Source organism: Nyctereutes procyonoides, unplaced genomic scaffold (genome assembly GCF_905146905.1).
Source record: "Nyctereutes procyonoides isolate TBG_1078 unplaced genomic scaffold, NYPRO_anot_genome, whole genome shotgun sequence".
Classification (NCBI taxonomy): Eukaryota; Metazoa; Chordata; class Mammalia; order Carnivora; family Canidae; genus Nyctereutes; species Nyctereutes procyonoides.
Genome location: NW_026575136.1, coordinates 39,350,746 through 39,376,249, shown reverse-complemented (window position 1 = coordinate 39,376,249; position 25,504 = coordinate 39,350,746). Strand labels below are relative to the sequence as shown.

The 25,504-nt window shown below is 55.4% G+C and overlaps 1 protein-coding gene across 6 annotated transcripts in view; it reads right to left on the bottom strand.

Moving 5' to 3' along the window:
• The window catches only part of CTDP1 (CTD phosphatase subunit 1), a 53,065-nt gene extending 29,593 nt beyond the window's left edge, over window positions 1–23,472 (bottom strand). The window contains exons 1-9 of one of the 6 annotated variants that reach the window (XM_055303272.1): window positions 23,334–23,472; window positions 13,019–13,102; window positions 12,300–12,393; window positions 10,456–10,584; window positions 8,136–8,286; window positions 6,103–6,193; window positions 3,998–4,164; window positions 2,330–3,304; window positions 485–626 (exon numbers count right to left, since the gene is read on the bottom strand). In XM_055303272.1, coding sequence (XP_055159247.1) covers window positions 485–626; window positions 2,330–3,304; window positions 3,998–4,164; window positions 6,103–6,193; window positions 8,136–8,286; window positions 10,456–10,584; window positions 12,300–12,393; window positions 13,019–13,059 — 1,790 coding nt within the window. In that variant the 5' untranslated portion in view covers window positions 13,060–13,102; window positions 23,334–23,472. Of the gene's footprint in view, window positions 1–484; window positions 627–2,329; window positions 3,305–3,997; window positions 4,165–6,102; window positions 6,194–8,135; window positions 8,287–10,455; window positions 10,585–12,299; window positions 12,394–13,018; window positions 13,103–13,295; window positions 13,391–19,771; window positions 19,880–20,378; window positions 21,914–22,332; window positions 22,583–23,091 lie in introns of those variants that run through there. The other 5 variants (XM_055303273.1, XM_055303277.1, XM_055303276.1 and 2 more) reach the window with 5 other exon arrangements.
• Window positions 23,473–25,504: the final 2,032 nt, after the last annotated feature.

Sequence of the window (25,504 nt, the reverse complement as noted above, 5' to 3'; positions counted from 1 at the left end):
CAGGCTCAGGCCCAGCTGAAGGGCTGCAGATCAAGAGAGCAGACTGCTGCATGCCCATCCTGGAACCTCAGCCCGAGTCTGCGATCACTGCCTCTCTGCTTCGGAATCTTAACCCTGAATACAATGTCCGAACTCTTGACAACAGGAAGAGTTTTCTGAAGCTGTTCCCGAAAAAACAGGCGGCTCTCCCCCCAAACACACAGAGCGGGCCTTTCCCATAGCTCCACCTTGACCCCTTAAGCTCTGAGCACCCCTCGCTCTGGTCACCGTCTCCCGGCCACCAGCACCCCACAAAGCCTCAACATCGTTCCTGATGCTGCTCCAGGCCAGGAAGGAAATGCAGGCAAGCCAAGCCTTGCTGCTAAGGCCATTTGGCATAACTGGGAAAGAAAGCAACTGAGGTGGGGGTGACAACGTTTTAGGACAGTCTGGGGGTGGGAGTACCCATGGTGATGGGAAGGCAGGTAGCAGGCAAGGTGCTCACCTCTGTGCTCGGCCATAGTCGTCCCTGAGAGGGAAGAGCTGCTCCTCCACCCTGTCCCAGCGCTCCAGGCAGCTCCATAGCCAGTCGGGGTTGACCACATGCAGCTGCCCACACTCCTGGGCCTGGCGCACCTTCTCTGTGCCTGCAGAGAAATGACCCCCATCACTCCAGCCTGGGCCACAGGCATGTGGCAGCTGTGGACTGTTGAGTCGGGCTCTGAACCCTGCCTGAAACTGGAGACTTCATGGTGTCATGGGGGGGGGGGGGTGTCGGGGTCGAGACCTGATGGAAGGCCACGGGGAGGGCAGGAATCTGACAACCACAGCACACCAACCAGCAGTCACCCGTCCATTTCTGTGGGCAATTCCCATGGCCTGTGCCCTGCAAACAACTGCTTGGGACGTCTTCCCCATGACCACAAGCTCAGCATGTGCAAAGGCTCCGTCACTGCTGTGAGCTCAGAATACTGCACAGGTGCCTCTCCCGGTGCATCTTGTCTTGGTTTCTCTGCTGGATGCTCAGGGCCCCACCTAGCCCCATCTGCCAAGGTCACCTGGTTACCACACTGTGAGAGCCAGCTGACTCCTGAAAGGACAGCGGCCACGGTGGAGCCCAGGCAGGAGGCACCCTTAGGCTGGGCTATAAGCAGGCCGAGCAGAGGATGGGAGTGAGGCCTGGGTGTGCCCCTGGTGTGCACATGTCTGTGTCCTTGGAAAGACTCTTTAACAGCTGGTGAGGACCCCTGTCCCACCTACTGCAAGCGTAGACTGCACTGTGCTGTGAGCAGGGGGGCAAAGGTCAGGCCAGCTACTGGCACTGTCAGCGGCGGGACCGGGCAGAGGGGAGGACAAGGGGCTGGGCACCCAGGCCGGGGTCGGAAGCCACAGGTAGAGGGGTGAGCCTGGCCACTCCTTCCCCGTGCCCCGGGCTCAGCACATGTGGAATTGCCTGAGTGTTGCCACAAGCTTGCATCTGTCTTCCAGTGAGTCTGCCCACATTTCACACCAACATGAAGCTTCTATTTGTTCCTTTATGCAAAAGGCACGTGGGACGTGATACACGTGGGATCAGGGTGAGGAGGCAGTGACCTGGAAGGCCTGGCTCCGCAGGTGCATGCCTGGGAGGAGCAGGGGCGGGAGCAGCCAGGGATGGGCTGTGTCCAGGAAACACCGCACCACTGCTTGTGAGGACCACTTAAGAATAGTAATTGCTTAGTTTTTTGTTTTCCTAGCAACACTGTCTTAAGTGTTTGTTCCTGATCTGCCAGTTCCTAGGGGGCTGTTTTCTTGGCTGAAATTCCAAGATTTCGGGGGGGGGGGGCGCTTTCCTGCAATGACTTCAGTTTTACTTTCATAGCTTCAACCATTTAGGACGTATCTGGTTCCAGCTGGAACCTTCATGCTCAGCCCCCAAGTCAGAGGCTCAGCCGACCACCTCCTGGGTACCTGGGCTCCAACACGAACTTCCCACCCTGCTCTGCACCCAACCATGTGCACCTCCGAGTCCAGGCGGAGGAGACTGACGACACAGAGCACACGGCAGCAGCACACCAACAAACCCAAAGGTGCCGCACCCATGCTGAGTGATGCCCATGGACAGCACCCGCCCAGCACTTGCCCACACAGACCCCCACACAGGCAGACACAGAAGTCACAACGTCACCAACATATAATCATGAGGGGACGCTCACAAGGATGATGCTTATGAAAACTGCACAAGTAGAACAAATAGCCATGCCCTCTCAAAGCCGCCGTGTCAGGCGGTGCAGACCCACCCTGCCGGGAGGTCTTCTCTGTGTCCTCCCCACCTAGGCAAGAAGGAGAGTGGGGGCACCGGTGCACTTACCTGCACGTGCCGCGATCAGGTGGGTGGCCCTGTCGGGGTTGTCGGGGTCCAGCACTAGCTGAGTGAGGATCTTGGCTCCAAGGGCCGTGGCATGGTAATGCTCCCGTGTCTTCTCGATCGGAAAATTTGTTGGGTGTAGCCCACTAAATATTATGGCAACGTCTGCCAGCACTCTGCTCTTGAGCTCTGGGACGATCTTCCTTATGTCGGGGGCTTCCTGGCTGTCCCCACGGAGGTACCGGTCATATTTGGCATAGTAGTCGGAATGCACTCGGGCAAGGATCTCCTCCAGGTAGACCAAGTGGTCGTCCTCGTCCCCGTCGTCCTCGTCATCTTCCTCTTCCTCCACGCTCTGGTCCAGAGACTCGCCCGCCGTGATGCCCGACTGCTCGCTGTTCTGCGACTCCGTCTCGGCTTCCTTCCTGTCCATGGAGCCACTGGCCAGCCCGCACAGGCCGTCCCGCTCGCCCTCCTCCTGCACGTCTGGGGCTGACTCTGCACATGGACTCACTCCTGTGGGCCTCTCCCCTCCTGGGCCAGAGGGGCCGCCCCGCTGTGCCGCCTTTCCTGCATCTCGTGCTCCTTGAGGCCTTTCTAGGCTTTTCCCCTCCCCGCTTTCACCATCAGATGACTGGGCGTCTGATTCGCTGTCGCTGGAGAGGTCAAAGTCCAGGTCACCACTGGCCGTGCCCTGAGCAGGTCGCTTTTCCGGCAATGTCCGACCATGCTGCTGAGCACAGGCGGGGGGCCCCTTGCCATCAGCCAAGGGGCCACGGGTAGTGGGCCGGGCTCCTCTCTCCTCCTCCTGCCCAGGCAGGGGCCAGTCCCCTCGTGGAGAGGCGCCCCCATTGAGCTCCCTCATGGGCTTCCCAAGGCCATTACTTTGCTCAACCCCAGAAACCTGCCGTCCTTCCTCGATCTCCCTGATGGACGGAGCTTGTTCTGGGCCATCAGCACCTCTTGAAGACTGATTTACTGCAGGTGTGCACAAAACAAAGGGTGACTGTTACATAACATCCAACATGAACCCCCTCTCCCATCCCCTGTGTTTGTCTCTAGACCTGGGCTCAGCAAACTGCAGCTGTGAAGGCAAATGTTTAGGTTTCTGGCGACAGATGGTCACTGTGTTTTGGTTTTCACAACTGGTTAAATGTGTACAGGACGCTCTAGGCTCCCATGCTGTGGGTGGACACCCTGCGGGAGGCCTCGTGACTACAGCAGTCACTGTAGGCTTCAAACATCGTGTCTACAAACTAAAGATCATCAGAAACACTTCACACCAAAACTTTACATTTTCTTCAGACAGACTCTGGCTTCACACTTGCCCAATAGATTAAGCTGTGTGGCTCTCTGCAGGCTCTGGGCCAACGCACAGTGCCAACCACCAGCTTGCTGGAGCTGCTCCACCCCACAGCTCACTCTTTCCAAGGATCACGATGGCCAAATTCCCAATGTCCTGCTTATCTTTTAAGAGAAACCAGTATGACAGGGAGGAGTACTATTTAAAAAGAAAACCCCAAGTGAGAACCAAACATTGTGCTTTTCATTATTTTATCATGAACACAGACAGGCAGCTCTGTAAGTACTGAAATACAAAGGAACAGAAACAAAGTGAGCCTTTGATGGCAGCTGCCAACAGGGGCTGCTGGGCAGTAGGCTTTCACCCACCTTTCCTTCTTGCCTGGGACTCCCGAGACCCAGAGGGAGCGTTGATGTCTCCTATGCCCTGGAAGTAGACGTATTTCTTCACGGTGATCAGATTGGGGGCAAACTTCCAGACATCTTCTCGATCATCAATGATGCAGACCATTGAGTCTCCACAGGGAAAGAGATTTCTAGAAGTAAAAACGTACCAGAACTAGCATATTTTGCAAGAAAATAATCTGTTAGAAGTCATGACAATCTTTTCCAGGCAGCAAGCAGATTATGGATTAGACAGAAACAGATGGGAATGACACCGAGGGACTTTGTTTAGCTCATATTTAAACTCTCAAAGCTTCCAGACAAAGCAACGTTAAAATAACTCCGCTTTCTCCACTGTCTCTGATACTCCTTAAGGCAGGAACCAGCACATGTTCCTTATGGAGCCACAGTTTGGAGTTTAGAGTGTGGGGGCTGTGTCCACGTTCTAGGAAGCTGGCACACAAATGGTCGTGTCCCAGGACATTTACAAATACAGGTGACAAGCCTGTGAGCCAGTCTGCAGGCTTCTGCTTCACAGCTGAGGGTTTTCAGGTAATGGGGGGAAGAGACATGACCATATATCTCCACCGTGAGAAATAAACCACGGTTTCCTGCAGTGCACCTACGTGCTCTCAAGTCCAAGAATGCTATTAGAATATACAGGGTCAGCAGAAACAGTAGCAAGGGTTCGCCATGGGACAGACGCAGACACGCTCTGTTACCCGCACACAGGCTTGTAAATTCTATTTCTATCTACAATTCTGGGATTCAGACAGGCTGCTAGCATTCAAAATTCAAAACGGATTTCTTCTTGGATCTGGAAATAACCTGGGAGGACTACCGGCCCCTGCTGAGTCCCCTAGTTGCGAATGGCTACAATTACCCAGGAAAACATGTTCATGTGTCCAAAATTAGTATCTCCTGAATCTGTTTCCCACAGGTAAATAAAAGGCAGCTAAAATAACTTGCACAGTCGAAACTTTCTGGCATATTGACTCCAGATGAGGGAGAGAAAAACTAGGAAGAGCCCCATTGCCTGTACCTATACAAGCCACATCACCTGTGTCTGCCGGGGAACAGGCCGCTCCCCTCTGGCGTTCTCACTGGGGGTAGGTAGCTTCTCCCTGAATCTATCACTAGATGGATCTGTCTTCATCACTGATCACCGTGACAGTAACTAGGACACACGAGGTTGGTTTCCGAAGCAAGTACTTTCACGTTCTCCTCTGGGTTCCTACGGCCTTGTGTGCCCACATCCTAAATCTGAAACAGGAAACGCTGGACAAGGACGACCAACACCAGCCAAAGCCAGGGCCCCAGTGTAACTGCCCAAATATCCTCAGGGACCAATGTGCATGAAAACAAGTGTACCCTACGGGAGGGAGGGAGTGTGTGTGGGGAGATGGATGGACTACCTTTCTGGGTAGAAATGGGAAAATTCCTTGCACAGAGTGAACAAGAAATTTCCAAACATGTACAAGAGCCTGTGGATTGGGGGTGGGAGCACCCTACTGTGAAAGCAGGGCAGGCAGGGGCAGCAGGTGCTGGACAGGAATGTAACCAGGGGCAGATGGGATGGTGACAGATCTGGGAGTGAGCCAGCAGGATTAGTGCATGCACACTCCTAGGGAAACAACCATGAGACACCAGCACCAAGTTCTTGGAGGAGCTCTGGGTCCCTTTGCTCGTCACCTCCCACTCTGCCCTGCCCTAGCCCTGATCTCAGCACCCCTTCCTCAGACCCTGGGGGAGCCCACCGCTGCCTGGATGCTTGGGGATCTGAAGGGGAAGAGGCTGGGCGACAAGACAGCAGGGTTTCTGAGCGCTGTGAAGATAAAGCCAGAAGCAGGAAGAATAAACACAGAAGGGGATGCCTGGGGGGCTCAGTGGTTGAGCGTTTGCCTTTGGCTCAGGGTGTCACCCTGGGGTCCTAGGATCAAGTCCCCCACCAGGCTCCCCATAGGGAGCCTGCTTCTCCCTCTCCCTATGTCTCTCATGAATAAGATCTCAAAAAATAAATAAATAAACAGAATTACTGGATTACCAGCCTGATGCACTTTCTGCCTCAATGAACACAGCCAAGTACGTACCTGAGGTTCCCTGTTTTAGAAAACGGGTCAATACATTCGTCCCTTGATAATATTCGATGAGAAAAAAGCTTCTTCTCAGGGTCCAAAAAGCCTTTGAAAAGAAAACAGAACAATGGTGAGACATATGACCAGCCGATATTTTCCCCCAGGGAGCTTGCCGTCTTGGGCAATGGACACATGAGCACATGATTTCCGCCCAGCATGTTCCATGAGGGGCTCTGGTTGCCAGCGCATGCAGCTTCCCTATGCCTTCGGCTGTCTGCACCAGGCACCTGGGCAGCCTGTCTCCCTCACAGACATGTTTACCATGTTCCCTGGAGATCTTTTTACGGTTCGTCCTGTTGGCTCTGTGAACGCACGGCTGTCAGGCGGCACGCTGAGCAGGGAAGCCTCCCGTCCCCCTCCTCCAGGGCCACCTCTGGTGTTCACATCTGTGGGGCCCCCACCCCCCCCTGTCATCAGCAGGTGCTAACAGAGAACACGCACTCTGAGGGGAAATATTCCCAACATACGTTCCCCTAAATAAACACACGGATCCTATACCGACGCTGATGCCACTGGGCAGCTAAACCTGAAGCTCACTCACAGAATTGTCTCTACAATGAAATAAACGAAAAGCATCCCAGGCTCTTCATAGTTCTAACAAAAATAGGTCTATCCAACTTATACCAAAATTACACGTTCTGTGAAAATGACAACTTTCAAAACAAAGTGGACAGAAAGAGGAATCTGTAGAAACCATGGCAGGGCCTCCAGCTGCACTGTCAACAATCACATCCACCCCTGGCACCAAGCTCGATTCTCCTGCCCCAGGGCTTTTCTGAGCCAGTGACCTGCCCTCTGAAGGCCCACCCAACTCACAGCCCCGTGGGGCACTTGTCCTGGGATTCCTCCCAAATCTACTATGTGCGACGCTGTGGCCAACGCTGGAGGCGGCCACCTGGTGGCTGTGGGACCCCTGGCCTGCCATGTGTCTGGACATGTAGGGACATGAGGATCCTAAGGTACAAAGCACAGCCTGAAAGGGGGGGAGGAGGCAGACCGCCCAAGGGCCCCTGGGAATGTCCTCTCAACCTCCAGGGGCACCCCACCCTGGCCCTCCTATCAGAATCAGTGGTATCTTCACTACCCTGTAGGCCCTGTTGACCGAGATTCAGAGACGCCACGGCTCTGGAGGTGAAGGCTCAAGTCACCCGGCGGCCAGGAGGCAAAGCCCAAAGGGTGCACACGAGTTCCATGGAGTGGTGACACCATGTTCAAATCACATTCCCAGCAGCCGCTCGACAAAGGCAAATACAGTGACTTCAGTTACACAACAAGGGAACCTTGACGCACGGGTGTCACGCTCAGGATTAAAATTTCCTACAAAGGTTACATGTTAAATGGGGATTCAAAAGAACGTTTCCATTGACAAACGTCAGGACTAACCTGCAAAAACACTTCTACTTAGAAGTACTTTACTTAATCTGGCCACCCCGTAACAAAGAAGGAGGTGCCGGACCACACTGTAATGCAGGCACCAACGTCCACAGATAGAGTGGACCAGAGCCCAGCGGTCCCTGGGTGGAGCCGCTGCCGGTGTGCAATGCCTTGTGGCCCAGGAAGGCCTGTGCACACACGCCACACCAGTGTGGCCAGCCCAAAGCCATCACATTATTCGCTCACAAACGAGATGTGTGCTGCCTGCACTTGAGGGGTTAAGGACGGACACTAGCAATGTGGCTCCAGGGGCACTTCCAAACGAATTAATAAAAAAACTTTAAGCTCAGAGAGCCACTTTCTACTCTTCTGCCTACTTGCAGTCCTGAGCAACTTTCAAACGGGCTTGCAGTGTGCTCCTCACCACAGCCCAAGCGGCCCACCCATCTGGGGAAGCAATAGCTCGCTCTGAGACAGAGTCAACTTTGGCAGAGCTGGATTTTCTCCTCCATCTTTAAGGGTGTCACCAAAAGAAAGAAATAACCCAAACCCATATGGACAACGTGCAGTTAACTCACGACTGAGGATGGGTGACTTAGGACCAGACCACCCACCTGCAATGGTGTGGGCATACAGCCGGCTCCCAAAGGTGAAGACATGAAGCTCGTACAGCCTGGCAATCTTCTCCAGGAACTCCCTGCAGTGGGGACGCACGCGGGTGTGCAGCATTGGCTCGCCCCGGCCCAGCTGGAAGTGGAAGATGCCCTGGAAGGACACACACGTCTGGTGAGAAGGCCGGAGCCCCCCACAAGACCCCTCCTGACAGTGCCCCCCACGGTAACTACCGTCAGGGCGGCCACCCACCCATGGGACTTTCACATAACCAACAGCCCAGAAACCACCTACGAGGACTGTACCACCTTAGGTGGTTCAGGACAACTAAGGGACCCCATTATCACAGGCTGCAGCAATGTCACCAGATCTTTGTGCTCTTTTGTCTGTGGCCTTTTTCTGATAAGGGATAAAGCAAGTGTCCCTGAGTGAAGACATGCGTGTCTCTGGTTCCTCAAACACTAACCCCTGTGGAGTAGCAGAGCCACAGCAGGTGAGACCCACTGAAAGGACAAACCACGCAACTTAGTCTAGATCACTGTTTCAAGATGCAGGTCAACTTACAAACACTGCACCAAAGCTGACGTAGTATTCCAAAGCCCCACAGTAGACACGGAACATTAGTAATACCAACCTGCTTAGATGCGATTAATACGTGAATTAGTTTACTTTCCTAAGGAGGCTAAACTTTGATCTTCTTAATCCTGTTTAATGTTAATTTCCTTGGTAAAAACACTCAACTAAAAAAAAATAAAGTAAGTGACCTTGGTCCTAATTAACTTTTTAATAGCCCTACTCTAGTCAAACCTGGCAGCAGATGTTAAAACATCTGTTAGTGTAGAATTCTAGAATCACATTCCCCTATTCCACAGGTGCAACAGAAACATCCTTACAAACACAAGTCTGGATCTCTAAAGTTGGGAGTTAAATGCATCTGTCTAGATGTCACTGGCAGGTGGGTGAGCACCTGAGTGCCAGTGGGAGCCCAATGGGAGCCAGGCCTGCGGGTGAGCCGTGAGCAGAGGGGAGAATGGAACCCACCATGGCCAGCTGAAGCTGAGGCCTGTCCACACAGGCAGGGGCGGGGGTCTTCAGCTTGTAGATCACACAAGCTGAGGAAACAGGCACGTCACAACCAGTCCAAACGTTTATGAAACTAATTAAAAGTGCCAACTTCAAAGGCACAACAAAAACCCCAGCCAGTTGTGAAATAGACACACGGCCACATACGTGCGGCAAGTATCTCTTTACACAGAGTCCCCCTGACTCTCACTCAGGAAGCAGAACAGCTGTTAGGAATGAAACGACCTCATGTCGCTCCCACACATGAATGATCTCCCGATATGACCAACAGCGCACACAGCTTTTAGGGAGACAGGACTAAACCTCTGCGAGAATGAATCCATGGCACACTGCAGCTCTGAGAGGAGCCCCTGCCGCCTGCAGTGTGCGGTGAGGGAGGAGACCCCCAGTGCCTGCGGGACTGAGGGAGAGGGTCCACATGGATGCTGCACTGCCGAGGCTCTTTACGAAGCCAAACTTCCTGCAGGCCATGTTAGTAACACAACCCTGAGACACACCGCTTCCACCAGATGCTGGGCCCAAACCTCTCCTGTTCCTATGTCCCCAGCCATGGGCCTGGCCTTGGCACTCTCCTCAGAGGCCTTCCTACAGGCTCTGCCATAGTTAGGAACCGCTAACCGCAGATGCTGACGACCTGACCTCTGACACAGTCTACGCATCGATGGCCCAACAGCGAAGAATTCTACAAACTGAGGGCTCCCGTGTTGGCAAGGCCTCATTAGTCAATGACAGGATCGGCCAGTCCAGCCTTCAGAGAGCCATGTGTCACTGGGCACTATTACATGCCTCCTGAAGGTGCCTGAAGAAATCTGGCTTCTCAGGGTCCATGTCACACAAAGAGGTGGGACGTGGCAACAGTTTTAACTGAGATAAGGGTCCATTCTCAACCCTTTACTTTTCTCTGAAAACTTCATTTCCCTGGGGAACCCCAGCCTTTATTTGCCATCTCTTGAGTCCAGATCCAGGACCCACCTGTACCCCTACCCTCAATGCTTCAGAGATTCCTAGAGGTTCCTAACACCAGCTCCTTGTCCCCACCCAGACTGTGTCTCCTTGGCTGCCAACACCACTGCCTGCCGCTGGGCCTCAAGGCTTCCAGGTCCCGAACCCCAAAGGGAGCCAGGAGGCGGGAGCATGCTTTGATGCCTCCCAGTGAGACCCAGCTTGGGGAAACCACCCCAGACACATGGGCCTTGGGCTCCGGCCCCTCCTCACCAGCCCGGCCCAGGAAGCACTCACTTTGTTCGACATCTGCTGGCAGTGCTGCTCGGTCGTGTGGATCAGCGTCTGGTCCAAGTCCACCATGAGCACCAGCTTTCTGTTTCGATGTAGACGCTGCTGGTCTTCCCTTCCCAGCTGCTCAGCTTGCTGAAGTTAAAATAAAAAGGAAGATTCTGACGTGAGTATATCTGCACCCAAAACCAAATCCAATTTTGTTAGTCAAACAAACGCAGTTGAGGTGTTGGCCGCTGCCCTCTGGACCACGCCAGCAGCCCCACCGCGCTCACACTGCACAGGGAGCCACACGGCCTGCTCCGTGGCTGCCCAAGCTGCTTCTGTTTGGTCCCAACTACTGAAGACATGATTTGTGACCTAATTCTATAATGTAACATGTTAACTCATGAAAAAGGAGATGAAAAGAAAGCTGTGTCCATAAAGGTTTGATGGGATGCCACGAGCTGTAAAATGGAGGGAGGAGGGCAGCCAACTGAGGAGCAACAGGCAGGTGGCAGGGGTGTGGCACACCTCTCACCATGCTTGAAGGCACCACCCCCCATGGGACAGACCCAGGGGGGGTCCTGGAGATGGCGGGCACGCAGTGGCGTCTGGGGCCAGCACGGGGCCAGCACGGAGCCTCCTCCGGGAAGGGGCCTTGGCCTGCGCATTGCTTATGCCTCCTTGGCTCAGTTCCTGTTTTTATAGACAAACCCCTGGTCCTGATCAGCCAGCCATAGGACTGCGACGTCCAGCCCTGGAAGGGTTGTGCACACAGGCCAGCGATAATCTGTCATGGCAGCAACAATGGGGGACACTTTCTTCTCTTTTTATCTGACTTCCCAGTTCTGTCTGTCTCACTCACTCACACGCTTTTTTTAAATTTTTAATTTTTAAAAAATTTTAAAAAGATTTATGATAGACAGAGAGAGAGAGAGAGAGAGAGAGAGAGAGAGAGAGGCAGAGACACAGGAGGAGGGAGAAGCAGGCTCCCTCGGATGCAGGAAGCCCGATGCAGGACTCGATCCCGGGACTCCAGGATCGCACCCTGGGCCAAAGGCAGGCGCTAAACCGATCAGCCACCCAGGGATCCCCCCATACACTCTTAAATACTTACATTTGGCTTAAAATTCAGGAAAGCCAGAATCCTGTATCTGACATGTCTTTCCCACAAAAAATAGAGCCGGTATGTATCATTCAAGAGCACAAATCTGGTAAAACTAACGCTGAAACTGTCTCACCTACTTACAATAACAGGTGCTTGCCCTGCCTCCCCATCACAGGAGAAGCTCCGTCCTCACACCCCTCCCTCACCCGGCCCCTGAATACAAGGTGTCAGGAAGCCTCTGACCAGCACTGCCCACGAGACCCTGGACACGGGGGAGAAGTAAACAGGGTTCCAGGTACATACACCTGCCCCACCCCAGAGAAGTACTGCCCTGCCAAGCCTTTCCATGAGGACACGCACAGTGCATGTCTTTTCCTTCTACACCACGTCCACTCCGCCAGCACTGCCTGCTGCAAGTACTTCTCACCACCTGCTACTGCCTGCCCCCCACCCTAACACTCTTCTTCACACGGCAGCATGCACAATGCCTTCCCGTCCATCAGCCTCCTGTTCTGCACAACACCCCTTGGGGCCGGCACCTCCCTAGTGGGCAGAACCCTTTGGCAAAAATAGAAACTGCAGGTGGGCCACCCAGTGCACACAGACCACCTGTCTCAGCAGTGGCTATCCCAGAAACCATCACAGCGACAGACCTGGTACCTTCCTCAGCCAGCCTCTGTGTAGTGAGAGGCCCACGGATGCTCCTTGCTGTTCGCAGGAAATGTTCTGACACTTAGCCTCTGCCAGAGGCAGGACTTACCTCAGAGCTCACCATCAGCTCCGGGACGCTGTGCACCATGGACACAGTGGCTGTGGACAGAGGGACCTGCTGCTGCCCGTTCTTACTCTGCAGCCTGCGGGCATGAGAAGGCACACGGAGATGAACACACTGAAGAACTATACCCAGAACGCACACAGGACGTCGAGGGCACGATTTTAATTGACACGCAGGGGAAGTTCACGGCCAGCACAGTGCAGTTTCATTCTGCCCACAGCTGCTGAAACGGCTGACGTCTGAGAACAGATGGGAAAGTTCTCACAGACATCTCCTGGAAATGAACTGTGATGGCCGCACTGAAACAGAGGCCCCAAAACATGAAAGCCCCCGAAACAGGACAGTCCATGCTGCTCAGCAAGTCTACCGAGGGTGACCGCCTGCCACAGGTGGAAAAGGAGCCCAGGAACGAGGTGGGGGGACCTGAAGGGGACCCGGGAGCAGTGAGGCGTAGGCTGATCACAGATGCGCCGTTTGCCTGGCTAAAAGGAGAGCAAACTGACCACACGGGGGTGAGTATCAGACCTCTCCAGTGCCTTCGGAACTTATGGAAACAAAACCAGAAAGAACACCTCCCTGGGAGATGGACCTAAGTCGCCAGATAAGGAGGGTGCCATCAGAGGTGGAGGCTCCTGGAACCCGTAGGTCACCCCATCTCAAATGCCCAGAGGCCCCGCCCCCCAGCCCGAGGGGCCAGTACTTACTGGGTTAGGTCCTGGCCGCACTCAGCACACAGGCCTTTCATGACAACGGGGTGGCTACATCCTTCCAACCGTACCAGAACCGCCCTAGAATAGAGATGAAAATGGTCCCACATTAGGGAAGGAGAGAAGTACAATCCCTGGATTCCACATAACCCCAGGGGGCATATAGACCTCCAGGTCCCACGCTGGTTCTCCCAGTGACTTCTAGCTCCCTCCCGGCAGGTGGCACTGCCCAGCAGGGCCCTGCCCCTGGCTGTGAAGCAGAGGGGCTTCTCACCCACGCATCTCTCTCATGCAAACACAACAGAACCACGTATGCTGCAGCTGGAGGAACCAGGGACGTCCTGGCAGGAGAGGGTACTTGGGATGCTCACGAGCCCCACTCTAACACTTCCGATAAATTATAAACACAGAAGCTGCTGTTAATACAGCAAGGAGCAACCTGGGATAAAACTGATGAATGTTGTCTCCCATGTAGCGTCCCCAGTCCACAGAGAAGCTATGAGTCACAGACATTTTTCTGATAGAACTATAATTATATTTCTGGTTTTTACCAACACAGAAACGGCAATTTCCTTTGTATCTTGTATCAAACCCTGGTCCCAAGTAGGGCAAGTGGCATACAAAACTAAAGGCTGAGTGGTCAGAGTTCCAGGGCCCTGTAGCTCCGTGCCATGGGGGTCTGCGGATCCCACTGAGCCTCATCTAGACCTGGGCCCGAGAGCACTCGTCAGGCCAGTGTCTGCGAAGTAGGACCTTGCTGGGTGCATCCTCACAAAAGCCACAGAGCACACGGACACCCTGAGGCCCGAGAGTTGGCTGACCACTGAGTGCCACGCAGAGAGTGGATGGCCACACACTTTTCCTTCCTCAACCACACTGCCTCAGAGCTCTGGACCACAAAGGACTTCCATGGGCTAACAGAGGTACCAAATGGGTACCCCCTACCAAGGGCCCCTTTACTCCCTTCCCATCTTGGACACTCACAACCAGGCATTCAGTACTCCAATGGCTGGGCCCAGACTTGCTACCCTGTGTTCACAGCCCATGCTTGACCCCAAACCACAGTGCTGGTAGGTGGCAGGTGCTGGCGCTCTTTAGGGATGTGCTCTGCCACTCTAGCTAGCCCCTTCCTGGGTGTGCTTGCTCAGCTTCAGCACCATTTAAACCTCTACCTAGGGATCCCTGGGTGGCGCAGCGGTTTGGCGCCTGCCTTTGGCCCAGGGCGCGGTCCTGGAGACCCAGGATCGAGTCCCACATCGGGCTCCCGGTGCATGGAGCCTGCTTCTCCCTCTGCCTGTGTCTCTGCGCCTCTCTATCTCTCTCTGTGACTGTCATAAATAAATAAAAAAATTAAAAAAAAAAATAAAATAAACCTCTACCTAAAATCTGCCCCATGTTCCCATCTTCAACCAAGTCCTGCAGGGGACCACACCGCTCCACACAAAGCTTCCCCATCTGTGTGGAGCCCGGTCAAAGACGTCCTCATGGCCCAAGTTCCTGCCCGCCTGAAACGGAGGATCTGTGTGCCAAAGGGTAGTCCCCATCATCTCCCCTGCCACCCCAGCTTACTGTCCCTCCACTCTGGGCACCCTGCATCTCGTCAACCCTCCACCACCAGGTTCTGTGCTGCTGCTGATGGAGCTGGCACTTGGGTCTGGCTTTGAGACCACGGCCCGGTTGGCTTTCTGCACTTGGCTGGCTCTGCAGCACCTCACCCAACCATACCCATCCCCACACACATCCTTGCATGACAGCCCCTTCACCCTCTCTTCTGACCCCACACCACCCACATCAAGTGGCAGCCAGGGTCCAGGACTCTTGCATTCATGGCCGTTATGGCAGGTACCTCCAAATCAGCCCTCGCTCGGACACCTGGCCGGGCTCCGGCCACATGAGGGTCACACTCTCCTGTGGAGCTGCCCACAGAGCAGCCCACCTTGCCAGCAACCTGCAATTAGACTGCATCCTGCTGGGGCCCCACCCTTGCCTGTCCTGTCCTGCTCTCCTGCATGCGGGAGGAGAAGCAACATGCCAGGAAGGCAACTGACAGGATCTGAGCAGAGCTGGCAAGAGGACTGACCCTGCACTTTCCCAAAAGTCAAAAGTGTGTATCAATTGTTGGCTAATGGGTTTACTGAAGGGTTTGTCAGGCCTTCTGGAACCTGGCAAAAGTCTGCTGTTTGCCCCCTGGAATGCTGAGTCTTCTTTTACCAGTCTTCAGGGTTTAAAATTCTGTGTCACTTTGTGTCTTTATTTATTTATTTATTTTTTTAGACTTTATTTATTCATGAGAAACACAGAAAGAGGCAGAGACATAGACAGAGGGAGAAGCAGGCTTCATGCAGGGGCCCGACACGGGACTCCATCCCAGGACCCCGGGATCATGCCCTGGGCTGAAGGGAGGCACTCAACCACTGAGCCACCCAGTCATCCCACTTTACTCATTTCTATAGTAAAACTTATGAGCTGGGGAATATGTTTTCAGGAATGTCAACACCTGACCAGGAGGATTTAACCAATCTCTCCTGAAACATTAACCTGAAGACGCGTTTGGTGTCTCTAGCTCAACCAATAATACCTTGAAATGCTTTGTGAGGTAGGTGTTTCCATTCTGTAGTCAGCTTTTTCATTTTCTTAAGTGTTTTTTGAAAATAAGATTTTAAATTTTGATCAAGTCCAATTTATCAGATGTTCTGGGTCCTTGAGAAATCTTGGTCTTACCCAAGTCACCATGATTCAAGGGGAACCTCAAGTGGGTGGGTGTGAATCCTAATTCTAGAGGATTAATGTCCTTTAGCAGAAGGAATCTTCTGGGACGGCCCCCCACAAGGTGACAGGAAGCAGGCCAAGGGTAGGGCAGGTGAGACCAAGCTGCACAGGTGAGGGGCAGCAAGCTTCAGATGTCCCAAGTGAAGAGCAAGGTGAAAGCAGCAGCTATGAGGTTAACAGTTGGGAACCCTGAATGTAGCACCAAGAACCCGCAGGTGGTGTTGCAAGGGTGCTAGGAGCGGGCTGACCAGACAAGCTCTATATTCAGCAGCACAGGCAGGAAATGCGGGGAGAAGTGTGAACCCAGAGACACGGGGCTGTGGTGGACACTCTGGGATGTTTCTGGAAGAAACCTGCCAGGGACCAGGGACAAAAAGGACCAGTGAGTCGGCCGGGAAGACAGAGCAAGGGCAGTAGAGGCACCACCAGCCACCATGCATGCCTGGACATGGCCAGGGCGGGAGTACAGGTGTGATGGGCTGTGGGTCCCAGGCCAGGATGTAACCACCTCATAGAAACAGATGGCAGGCCTGCGGGGAACCCCAACAGTGAAGAGATAGGCAGGAAAAAGAACATCAACTAAAAACAGAAATAAAAAACACTGCTCACAAAGGCTGGGAGTCAGGACAACAGATTGCCAGGGAACAAACATTTTGAGAAAGAAAAGGAATGTCAGTGTAAGTGCTCCCAGGAGAATCCAGAGTGGATTCAACCCCAGGCAGGGTGGTGGTTTTCAGGCACACATGTCAAAACTCACTCAACTATGAACTTAAAATGCACATCTACATCGGCCGATGACCAGCCAACGAGGCCAACGCCAACACGCTTGGTGATGAAGAGCTATTGGTGACCGTTCCAAGGGCCACGTGGCAGCGCAGCACAGCGAGGCACAGGGGGCACCCTGGGCACGGTGCTGCAGCTCAGTGCTGCGTCCTCAGCACCATCCACTCAGCAGAGCGCTGTGGGGTCACCCACGCAGGGCAACCTGGGCTAAGACAGCCTGACAGCTGGTGGCATGCCAGCCTGCCTTCTTGTCACCCTGCAGACCTGGCTCCTCCCTGTGCCACTCCACGGCCGCTGGGACCCACAGGCTTGGCCAAGTGCTCCCAAGTGCTGCTGAATTCTCCCCTCAACACAGGGGCTTCCTCTGCTCAGACCAGCCTGCTACTCAACCACCTCCGCCTCATCCTTCTGTCTGGACCCAAACCCAGAGCTGCACCTCCTCCCAAAGTTCCCTCAGCTCCCACTGCTCTGGGTGACACACAGCATACCCTCCACTGCTGTACCTTGAAGATCCAGCAGACACAGCATCCTTCCTTGACAGAGTGGGGAGGCACTGGCCCAGTTTCTGAGTCCCAGGCAGAGTCTGCCGCCAGTAGGCAACCAGAGAGGCGGGTAGTCAGGCAGGAATACAAGGTGGGGGCACATGTGCTAACCACTCCAGGTGCCCCTGCAAGTGGCCTGAATATGCACCTTTCACTAAAAAGTCCTTCACGTACGGGTCACATTAAAGGTCCCGTAACTTTCCATGCCAGGGTCAAAGGATTCTGCCTGTCTTGTTCAGATGACAAACAGATTGGGGGTGTCATCCTGTAAGCCTGTCCTGGACAATGCAGAGTTCCATCCCCAGGAGGAGAACAGTCAGAGGGCGGCCGGGAGACAGGTGCATGGAGGCCCCCACTCTCAAGAGATACTCGGGTCAAGTCCAATCACCCAAAGATCTGAAGGAATATTTCATGTTGAGCAATGACTAGCACATGAAGTGAGCTTCTACTAGGAACCCCTCCATGGTGACACCACATGCGTGTCATCACCATATGACTCGTGTAAGAGATGCAGATAACTCACAAATGAATGTAATCCCTTATAAAAAGCCTTCATTTCAAAATTCTGATGTCTACTCTCCTTGACATATGAGTCAACTGTAGTGTTAAGAGTCCAAAACTCCGTATTTATGAACATTAAGAGGATTTTTGTATTTGCTTAATTTAAACACAAGGTCTCCAGTTGAATTCACCCTGGCAGTGCTTGTCGCAGTTCATGGATGTGGTGGTGAGCCGGGTCCAGGTGGGGGAGCCCACCAGGAAGGCTGTAGGGAGACAGGAGGTGGCAAGCAAGTCGTCCGATGCAAGACAAAATGCAGGCAACTTCCTCAGAGTACCCAAGTCAGAAGATGCAACATGCTACATCTAGCAAAGTGGCCCCCAAGCCAAACAGCATCATATCAGAACTGGATCCATCAGGGTTAAGGCCACACCTGCCAGGCTCTCCTCAGAGAGCTGGATTGCGGGACTCGATCCCAGGACCCCGGGATCATGCCCTGAGCCAAAGGCAGGTGTTCAACCACGGAGCCACCTGGGCATCCCAGGGAATGAGTATTTTAAAAAAATAATAGTAATGTCCTTTTTCAGCATAAGATGATTTCAACTCTGCAGATACTGACACAAGACAAGGATGAAAGGCAGGGAGTGATTCTAGTGTTTCTGCCCCTCCACCCCACAAACAGCCACTACTGCGACCCCGTGAGGGAGTGGCACTCTAGAGAAAACACTTTGGCCCAGGAGCCAGCCCCAGAACTTCAAGTCAGTCACCAATAAATGTTAACTTTCCTGGTTTGTCCTTGAAAAAAACCGACAGAAAAATCATGAAATGCAATTTCTGAAAAAGTTATTTTCCCCTAAATACACAAATCCCAAGCTCTCTCGAATCTTTTGTGCGCATCAGCTTGTGTCTGCTGTGACGGGAAGGCCAGAGGGCACGGGTGTACCAGGCACAGCAGAGCCTCAGGAAGCCGGGTGCCCTGCATTCTGCGCTGCTAAATGTCGGGTCAGACCCCTCCCTCCTCCTGGTGGGTTAGGAGAGCTCAAGGACGTCCTCCCACTCTACACACACAGCTCAGTATGAGGGCACTGGGGAAAATGTATTTCGTGCATCCAGATTTGTTTCCTCAAGGGCCTTCTCTATGAGAAGGAAGCAGGACTTCTTGGAGAAATGGAGGATTCCAGAGCTGAGGAGCAGGTATTGGTGGTGAGCCCAATACCATTCATGTTGGAAAACACGGCCACGATCTCAGACTGGTGGGGTCTTGCCTGCGGGGTCAGTTCCAGGCCAAACCTGGGACATCGGGAGCATAAGGACAAACAACAGTACAAACAACAGGACCCCAAGAGTCCACATGGTTCAATTCATTGTTCTTACAGCAGAAAGCCAACCCAGAAATGGAAAAGCAGTGACAGACTGGAGAAAGTCACCCCTGGATGATCCTGATTAAAATACAGGAGATTCAGACAAGAATCATCAAGATGCCATTGAATGAGAGAATTAAAGATATTTACTGAGGAAGAAAGTACCCCTCACAAGATACTCCACAATAACAACAGGAAAATTAGTACCTTTTCACGACAGCCACCACCTTGACAAAGCAGAACAAGACAAACTGGGGACACCTGCTGCCTGAGTGGCCCACTCAGGACACACACGGCCCCAGCAAGTCCTGCCTCAGCGCACAGCACGACGTGGGTGGGTGGCCAGCCAGTCTGCAGAGCCACCAGCTGATGATGAGATTGAAGAGGAGGGACCACCTGACGCTAGAGACCCAGGAGCTCTGACGATGTCCCTAACCCACATCTGGGGTTTCCTGTGCTTCCTCGGACAAGAGTGGCCCATTGGGGGAAATCTAACGAGCAGAAAATAGCCCTGCATGGACGTTATTTCAGATTCTGATCATCAGGTGATGGTTAGGTTAAGAGAATATTTTTTAGGAAACTGAAAGCTTTAGGGATAAAATACATCACATCTGCAGCTTACTCCTCAACCCTGGTAAGGAAAATACCATATGTGAGGGGGAAGAAGAGTAAAGCAGATAAGGCAATGTGCTGACCTTCAGGAAATCTGTGTGACCCTTATATGAGGACTCTTGGTACTACTCCTGCAACTTTTCTCTAGGCCTGGAATTATGTTCACAAAAAAGGGAAAACGTACACTTGCTCTGACCGAGTGATGGGCCAGCGACAGGCCACAGGGCAGCGGTGGTGACTGAAGCACCATCCCAGCCATCCAGCAGCCATCCCAGCCTGCCACATTCAGAGCCAGAACAGGGCACTTCAGACGATGTCGGCCACCCCTGGCCTGGTGATTGAGTGTGCTTGTAAGAGACAAAACCAAAGCATCGGAAGAAACTAAATTAAAAACAGTGGGCAACACCCATTCCCAGTGTCAGAAAAAAATCTCCAGACTTAGCTACTGAGATTCCACAAAGCAATTCTTTACAGAATTCTCTTAAAACTGGATGTATGGCCAGTGTGGCCTACTAAGACTTCTCTGACAAAACTCTATTTTCCTACCAAGTCTCAAAAGCAAGGGGCACCAAGGCTCCCCTGCACTGCTGGGTTACACAGGCAGGGGACTCACGGCCTCAGAATTTCAACATCATCTCCAGGATGCACCCCTGCAATTTTAAATGCTTCCAGCCTTAAAAAGCAGTAGCCGCTCTCCAACCCCCCACCATACTCAGATGAAAGCACCGCAGGGCACGGACGCACCAGCCATCGCACACAGCACACTGAACTCCATCACCCCGCCGACTCACCGCCAGCATGAGAGACCGGTGAGGACAGGACGAAGCCAGCACCCATAATCCACAGCATCACCATAAAGCCATGAATGTCTTCTAAATTTCTTCAAAATACAAAGACTAAATAGGTCAACATTTAGCTCAAGTTCTTGAAGTTCTAAGGAATTTTGTAAATATAAAGTGCTAAGAAGTATGTACGATCTACTTACAACCTTTAGAAATTATTGTATATTTTTGAGATACCACACAAATACTTTGAAACTGATTTGTCTAGATTCTCACTCCCCCCCCCCCAAAAAAAAGCACTTTTTCTGAGATAACTGACATATTATTACATTATTTGTTATCATTTTTGGCTTTACTATCAGTATTCATGCAGTTCAAAAAAACACATGAAATTAAAGATTTCCATTCCTCTGTAACCAGATATTTGATTTCATATTATATGCTTTGAAATTAACTTTAAACATGAAAATGGAAATAAATATGGTAACACATGCCATAACCTCTTAAAGCATACCCATCAGTTTTAAGACCGATCATGCTTCAAAGCCCATTTGCTTCAAACGTCTTTATTTAAAAGATTATATACAAGATACCTAAAAATCCAAAGAACTGCAATAAAAATAAATCATGCATGTATATCAAATAAAGTTGGTTAAAAGGCCAATGGTTTTGTAGTTAAGTGAAAACTGGAAAAAAACCCACACAAATTCATCTGAAGTACAGATTGTTTAGTGGGTTCAATTAAATAAAGTGACAATTCTCCCACTTTTAGACATAAAGAGTTTTTAACTGAGTAATCTTTTGAACAGTGCAGATGTCAACAGGGAAGGATAAGATCATTTAACTGACAGAATGTTCTAGCTCATCAGAGATGTCAATACCAGGATGGAAAAGTAATTTCCTTACTTCCAAAGGCAAGGCCTCTGTAGATGAGCACTTCGGGGCGCTAAGTGGACTGCACTCAGAATTTTAAACCCTATATAACCTAACTCTACTTTACAATCTTGGCTGGACTCTCAGTGTTCCCTAGGAGTTTCTCTGATCTTTCATCCTCAAGCCTATGAAGCAAGCCTGGTACCGTCACCCTGCCCGGCAGCACTCAGCCCAGACCCTGGCTGATGGAGACATTCTTCTGTGGACAGACCACGGGGCCCAGGGAGCTGGGTGGACACCATGCACACCTGCCCCTACCCCCGTTGGTCCTTACCCACCACCACACTTGTTCCCAGGTTATTTCATGGATCTTCCTTTGGGGACTGCACCATCTCCCACTGAATGACAACAGACAGGAAAGCACACAGGTGAGAAGGAAAGACATCATTAGATAAAGTGATAGTTAACAGGTTCAGTTTGACAGATTGTGCCTTGCCAGAATATTTTCAACTCTGTTTTTCCGGGTGGAAATTATGAAGACGTTCTGTCTACTTCCCCACCCCAGGACTCTCTGGATGAGACTCGGCCCAAGGACAGAGCAGCATGGAGGAGGATGCTGCTGGGAAGCTCAGCAAGGCAAGGTGCTGGACGTGTCAACACCCCTGGGACCCTAGTGCCTGCCCACCCTGCCCACCCTATCCTGGTCCCAGGACAAGGGTGCGGTTCCTACCTCTACCTGAGCACAGATACAAAAACATACAATCCTATTACAGATCAGAATAGTCAACCACAACCAGAAGCAGTTCCTAGAACTAAGTGTTTGCAGCCTGAGGATAACCGTGGATGTGTCAGGAGCAATCCTGCTGCTGCCGGAGTGGTGGGGACAAGGACAGCTCCAGCCAGGCAAGCCTGGCTGCTCGGTGCTTTCCCTGCATCCACCCATACCCGCACTCCAGGAGACCCCCTAAACCTCAAACACCATAAACACGGAAACAAACAAACAAACAAACAAACAAAAAAAACCAGACACCTCTCAGCACAGAGAACTTGTTCTTAGAGGAGTTACGTGGTTGACGGTGAGGCTACGTACAGGGTCACTCTGATTTGCCAGTTCTGCGGACGTGATCAAAGCACCGCACGGGGACTTTCTCACTAACTAGCTGCAACCAGTCTCGGACTAGTCCCGGCGCTCCTGGCCCCATCTGGGTCACTGGAGACAGGGCCCTTCAGTTCAGGACTCTTCTACACAGCGACACCAGCACTGGGCTTCCCTGGAACCACAACCGTGGGCTCGTGGCTTTTCCAGCCCGGGATGGTCGGAAGACTCGACCTCAGGGCAATGGCGCCAGCGTGCCCCAGCGTGCCCCAGCGTGCCCCAGCGTGCCCCCAGCACGGCCCGACCAGCCTCTCCTCTCCCTTCCGAGGACGCCAGCCACAGCTCAGTGGACAGAGCCTGCGTTCACTGGGCAGCCTGCGCCCCTGACCCCAGGGCCCACGACCACGGTGCCCTCTGCAAACAATGCTGGGGCGAAGCGGACACAGGACAAGCCTCCTGGGGTCGGGGCGGCCCGGGAAGGGCTGTCTGGCGGGGCGTGGGGCGAAGCAGACGCTGCAGCCAGCGCAAGCCCGGCGGGAGGGGCGGAGGCCAGGGCGAAGGACTCCGCGGCGGCGGGAAGCAGGGCCAGGTCGCTCTCGCGCGCCACGCCCCAGGGGAAGCTCCCGCGGGACCCCGCGGGCGGCGGCGGATCTCGGCGCCGCGGAAGCCAACTGAGGTCGGCCGACGTCTCGCGTACCGCCTGCGGGCCGGCTTCCCCAGCGGGCCCCGCCCCCGCCCCCGAGCCCCACTCACCCGGGGACCACCACCTGGCCCGGCTGCGCGCACAGCTCCCGCACCACACCTGCACGCTCCGACCTCAGCCGGCGCTCGGCGCGCACGCAGCCCCCGGAGCCGGCGCGGGCAGGGGCGGGCCCCGCGGGCTGCGCGGAGGCGGCGGCCTCACACACCGCCAACACCGAGCCGATGCGCACGGCCGCGCCCGCCGCAACCCGCCACTCGAGCAGGCGCAGCGGCCCGGGGCCCGGGCAGCGCACCTCGGCCACGGCCGCCGGCGGGGCGCCCTCGGCGGGAACGCGGCCCGCGGGCGGCGCCTCCATCGCGGCCGGGCGGGGTCGCTGTGGGAAGGTCGGCGGACTGGGCGCTCAAGGCCCGGCGCCCATCGCGGGCGGGCGGGCGGGCGGGGCGGGACGGCGGCCCCGGCCCAGGAGGCGAAGACGACGGCCCCGCAATTCGCGCTCCGGCACCGGCTTCCACCCGCCGCCCGGCCCGCGCCCACTTCCGGGACAGCGTCTGACGTCGCGTGACGCCGCGTGACGCCGCGTGTGTGCGTCGCTGGGCCCGCGGGTAAACACACACCCACGCGGGAGACGCGGCGCCGGCCGCGGGTGCCCGGAGCGCCCTGGGAACGAGCGTGTGGGGCCGGCCGGGCGGGAACGCTGTGGCCACGCCCCATGGGCCCCGGGAACGCCGACGGCGAGGGGCTGCGGTCCCGGCGTGCAGCGCGCGCCCGCGCTGCCCAGAAACCCCGGCATGCACTGCGACTTCCCGGCATGCCGCGCGCGCCCCCTGTCCCACAGTTCCCCTGGTGCACCAAAGCCCGGGGGTCGTTAAACTAGGAGTCCCGGCATGCAGCGCGGGCCGCCGTCCGCAGCGTAGTCCCGCGCCGAGGCCCGTTGCGAAGAGACTACGAGTCCCGGCAGACAGCGCGAGCATCGGAGCGCCACAGTCCCGGCGTGCCGTGCGCAGTGCGGGGTCAGAGGGCGCTGGCCCCCGGCACCGCCAGGGCTGCGCGGGGGGAGGCCCGCGGAGTTGCGGAGGAGAGGAACCGGGTTGGGGGCGGTCGCGACCTTCGGCGATTTCTGAGGCCGGGCCGCTGGGGCGAGAGGGCACGGGCGGAGGGTCAGGCTTCCCTGGCCCCCGCAGCCTCCGGGCCGCGCTCAGCGACTGTGCGGGGACGGGGCGCTCCACCCTGATCTGGGCTCCGTGCTCGTCCACGTGAGGTGTCGTGGTGACCGGACCTGCGGGGCCGTGACCTGTCCCCGCGGGGTGCCAGCCCCCGTCCTGCCGGCCGCCGCCGCCGCCGCGCTGACCGCTCGGGTCCGCGGCCGTGCCCGGCTGCTTTCCTGCCCACGCCACACCTTGTGTCCCCCGGCTCGCCCCCTGCTGTCCCCCCGCTGTCTCCCGGCTCCCCCCCCGCTCTCCGCTGTCCCCCCACTGTCTCCCGGCCACCCCCCCAGTGTCCCCCCGCTGTCCCCCGGCTCCCCCCCCGCTCTCCGCTGTCCCCCCACTGTCTCCCGGCCACCCCCCCAGTGTCCCCCCGCTGTCCCCCGGCTCCCCCCCCGCTCTCCGCTGTCCCCCCACTGTCTCCCGGCCACCCCCCCAGTGTCCCCCCGCTGTCCCCCGGCTCCCCCCCCCGCTCTCCGCTGTCCCCCCACTGTCTCCCGGCCACCCCCCCAGTGTCCCCCCGCTGTCCCCCGGCTCCCCCCCGCTCTCCGCTGTCCCCCCACTGTCTCCCGGCCACCCCCCCAGTGTCCCCCCGCTGTCCCCCGGCTCCCCCCCCGCTCTCCGCTGTCCCCCCACTGTCTCCCGGCCACCCCCCCAGTGTCCCCCCGCTGTCCCCCGGCTCCCCCCCCGCTCTCCGCTGTCCCCCCACTGTCTCCCGGCCACCCCCCCGGTGTCCCCCCGCTGTCCCCCGGCTCCCCCCCCGCTCTCCGCTGTCCCCCCACTGTCTCCCGGCCACCCCCCCAGTGTCCCCCCGCTGTCCCCCGGCTCCCCCCCCCGCTCTCCGCTGTCCCCCCACTGTCTCCCGGCCACCCCCCCAGTGTCCCCCCGCTGTCCCCCGGCTCCCCCCCCGCTCTCCGCTGTCCCCCCACTGTCTCCCGGCCACCCCCCCAGTGTCCCCCCGCTGTCCCCCGGCTCCCCCCCCGCTCTCCGCTGTCCCCCCACTGTCTCCCGGCCACCCCCCCAGTGTCCCCCCGCTGTCCCCCGGCTCCCCCCCCCGCTCTCCGCTGTCCCCCCACTGTCTCCCGGCCACCCCCCCAGTGTCCCCCCGCTGTCCCCCGGCTCCCCCCCCGCTCTCCGCTGTCCCCCCACTGTCTCCCGGCCACCCCCCCAGTGTCCCCCCGCTGTCCCCCGGCTCCCCCCCCGCTCTCCGCTGTCCCCCCACTGTCTCCCGGCCACCCCCCCCGGTGTCCCCCCGCTGTCC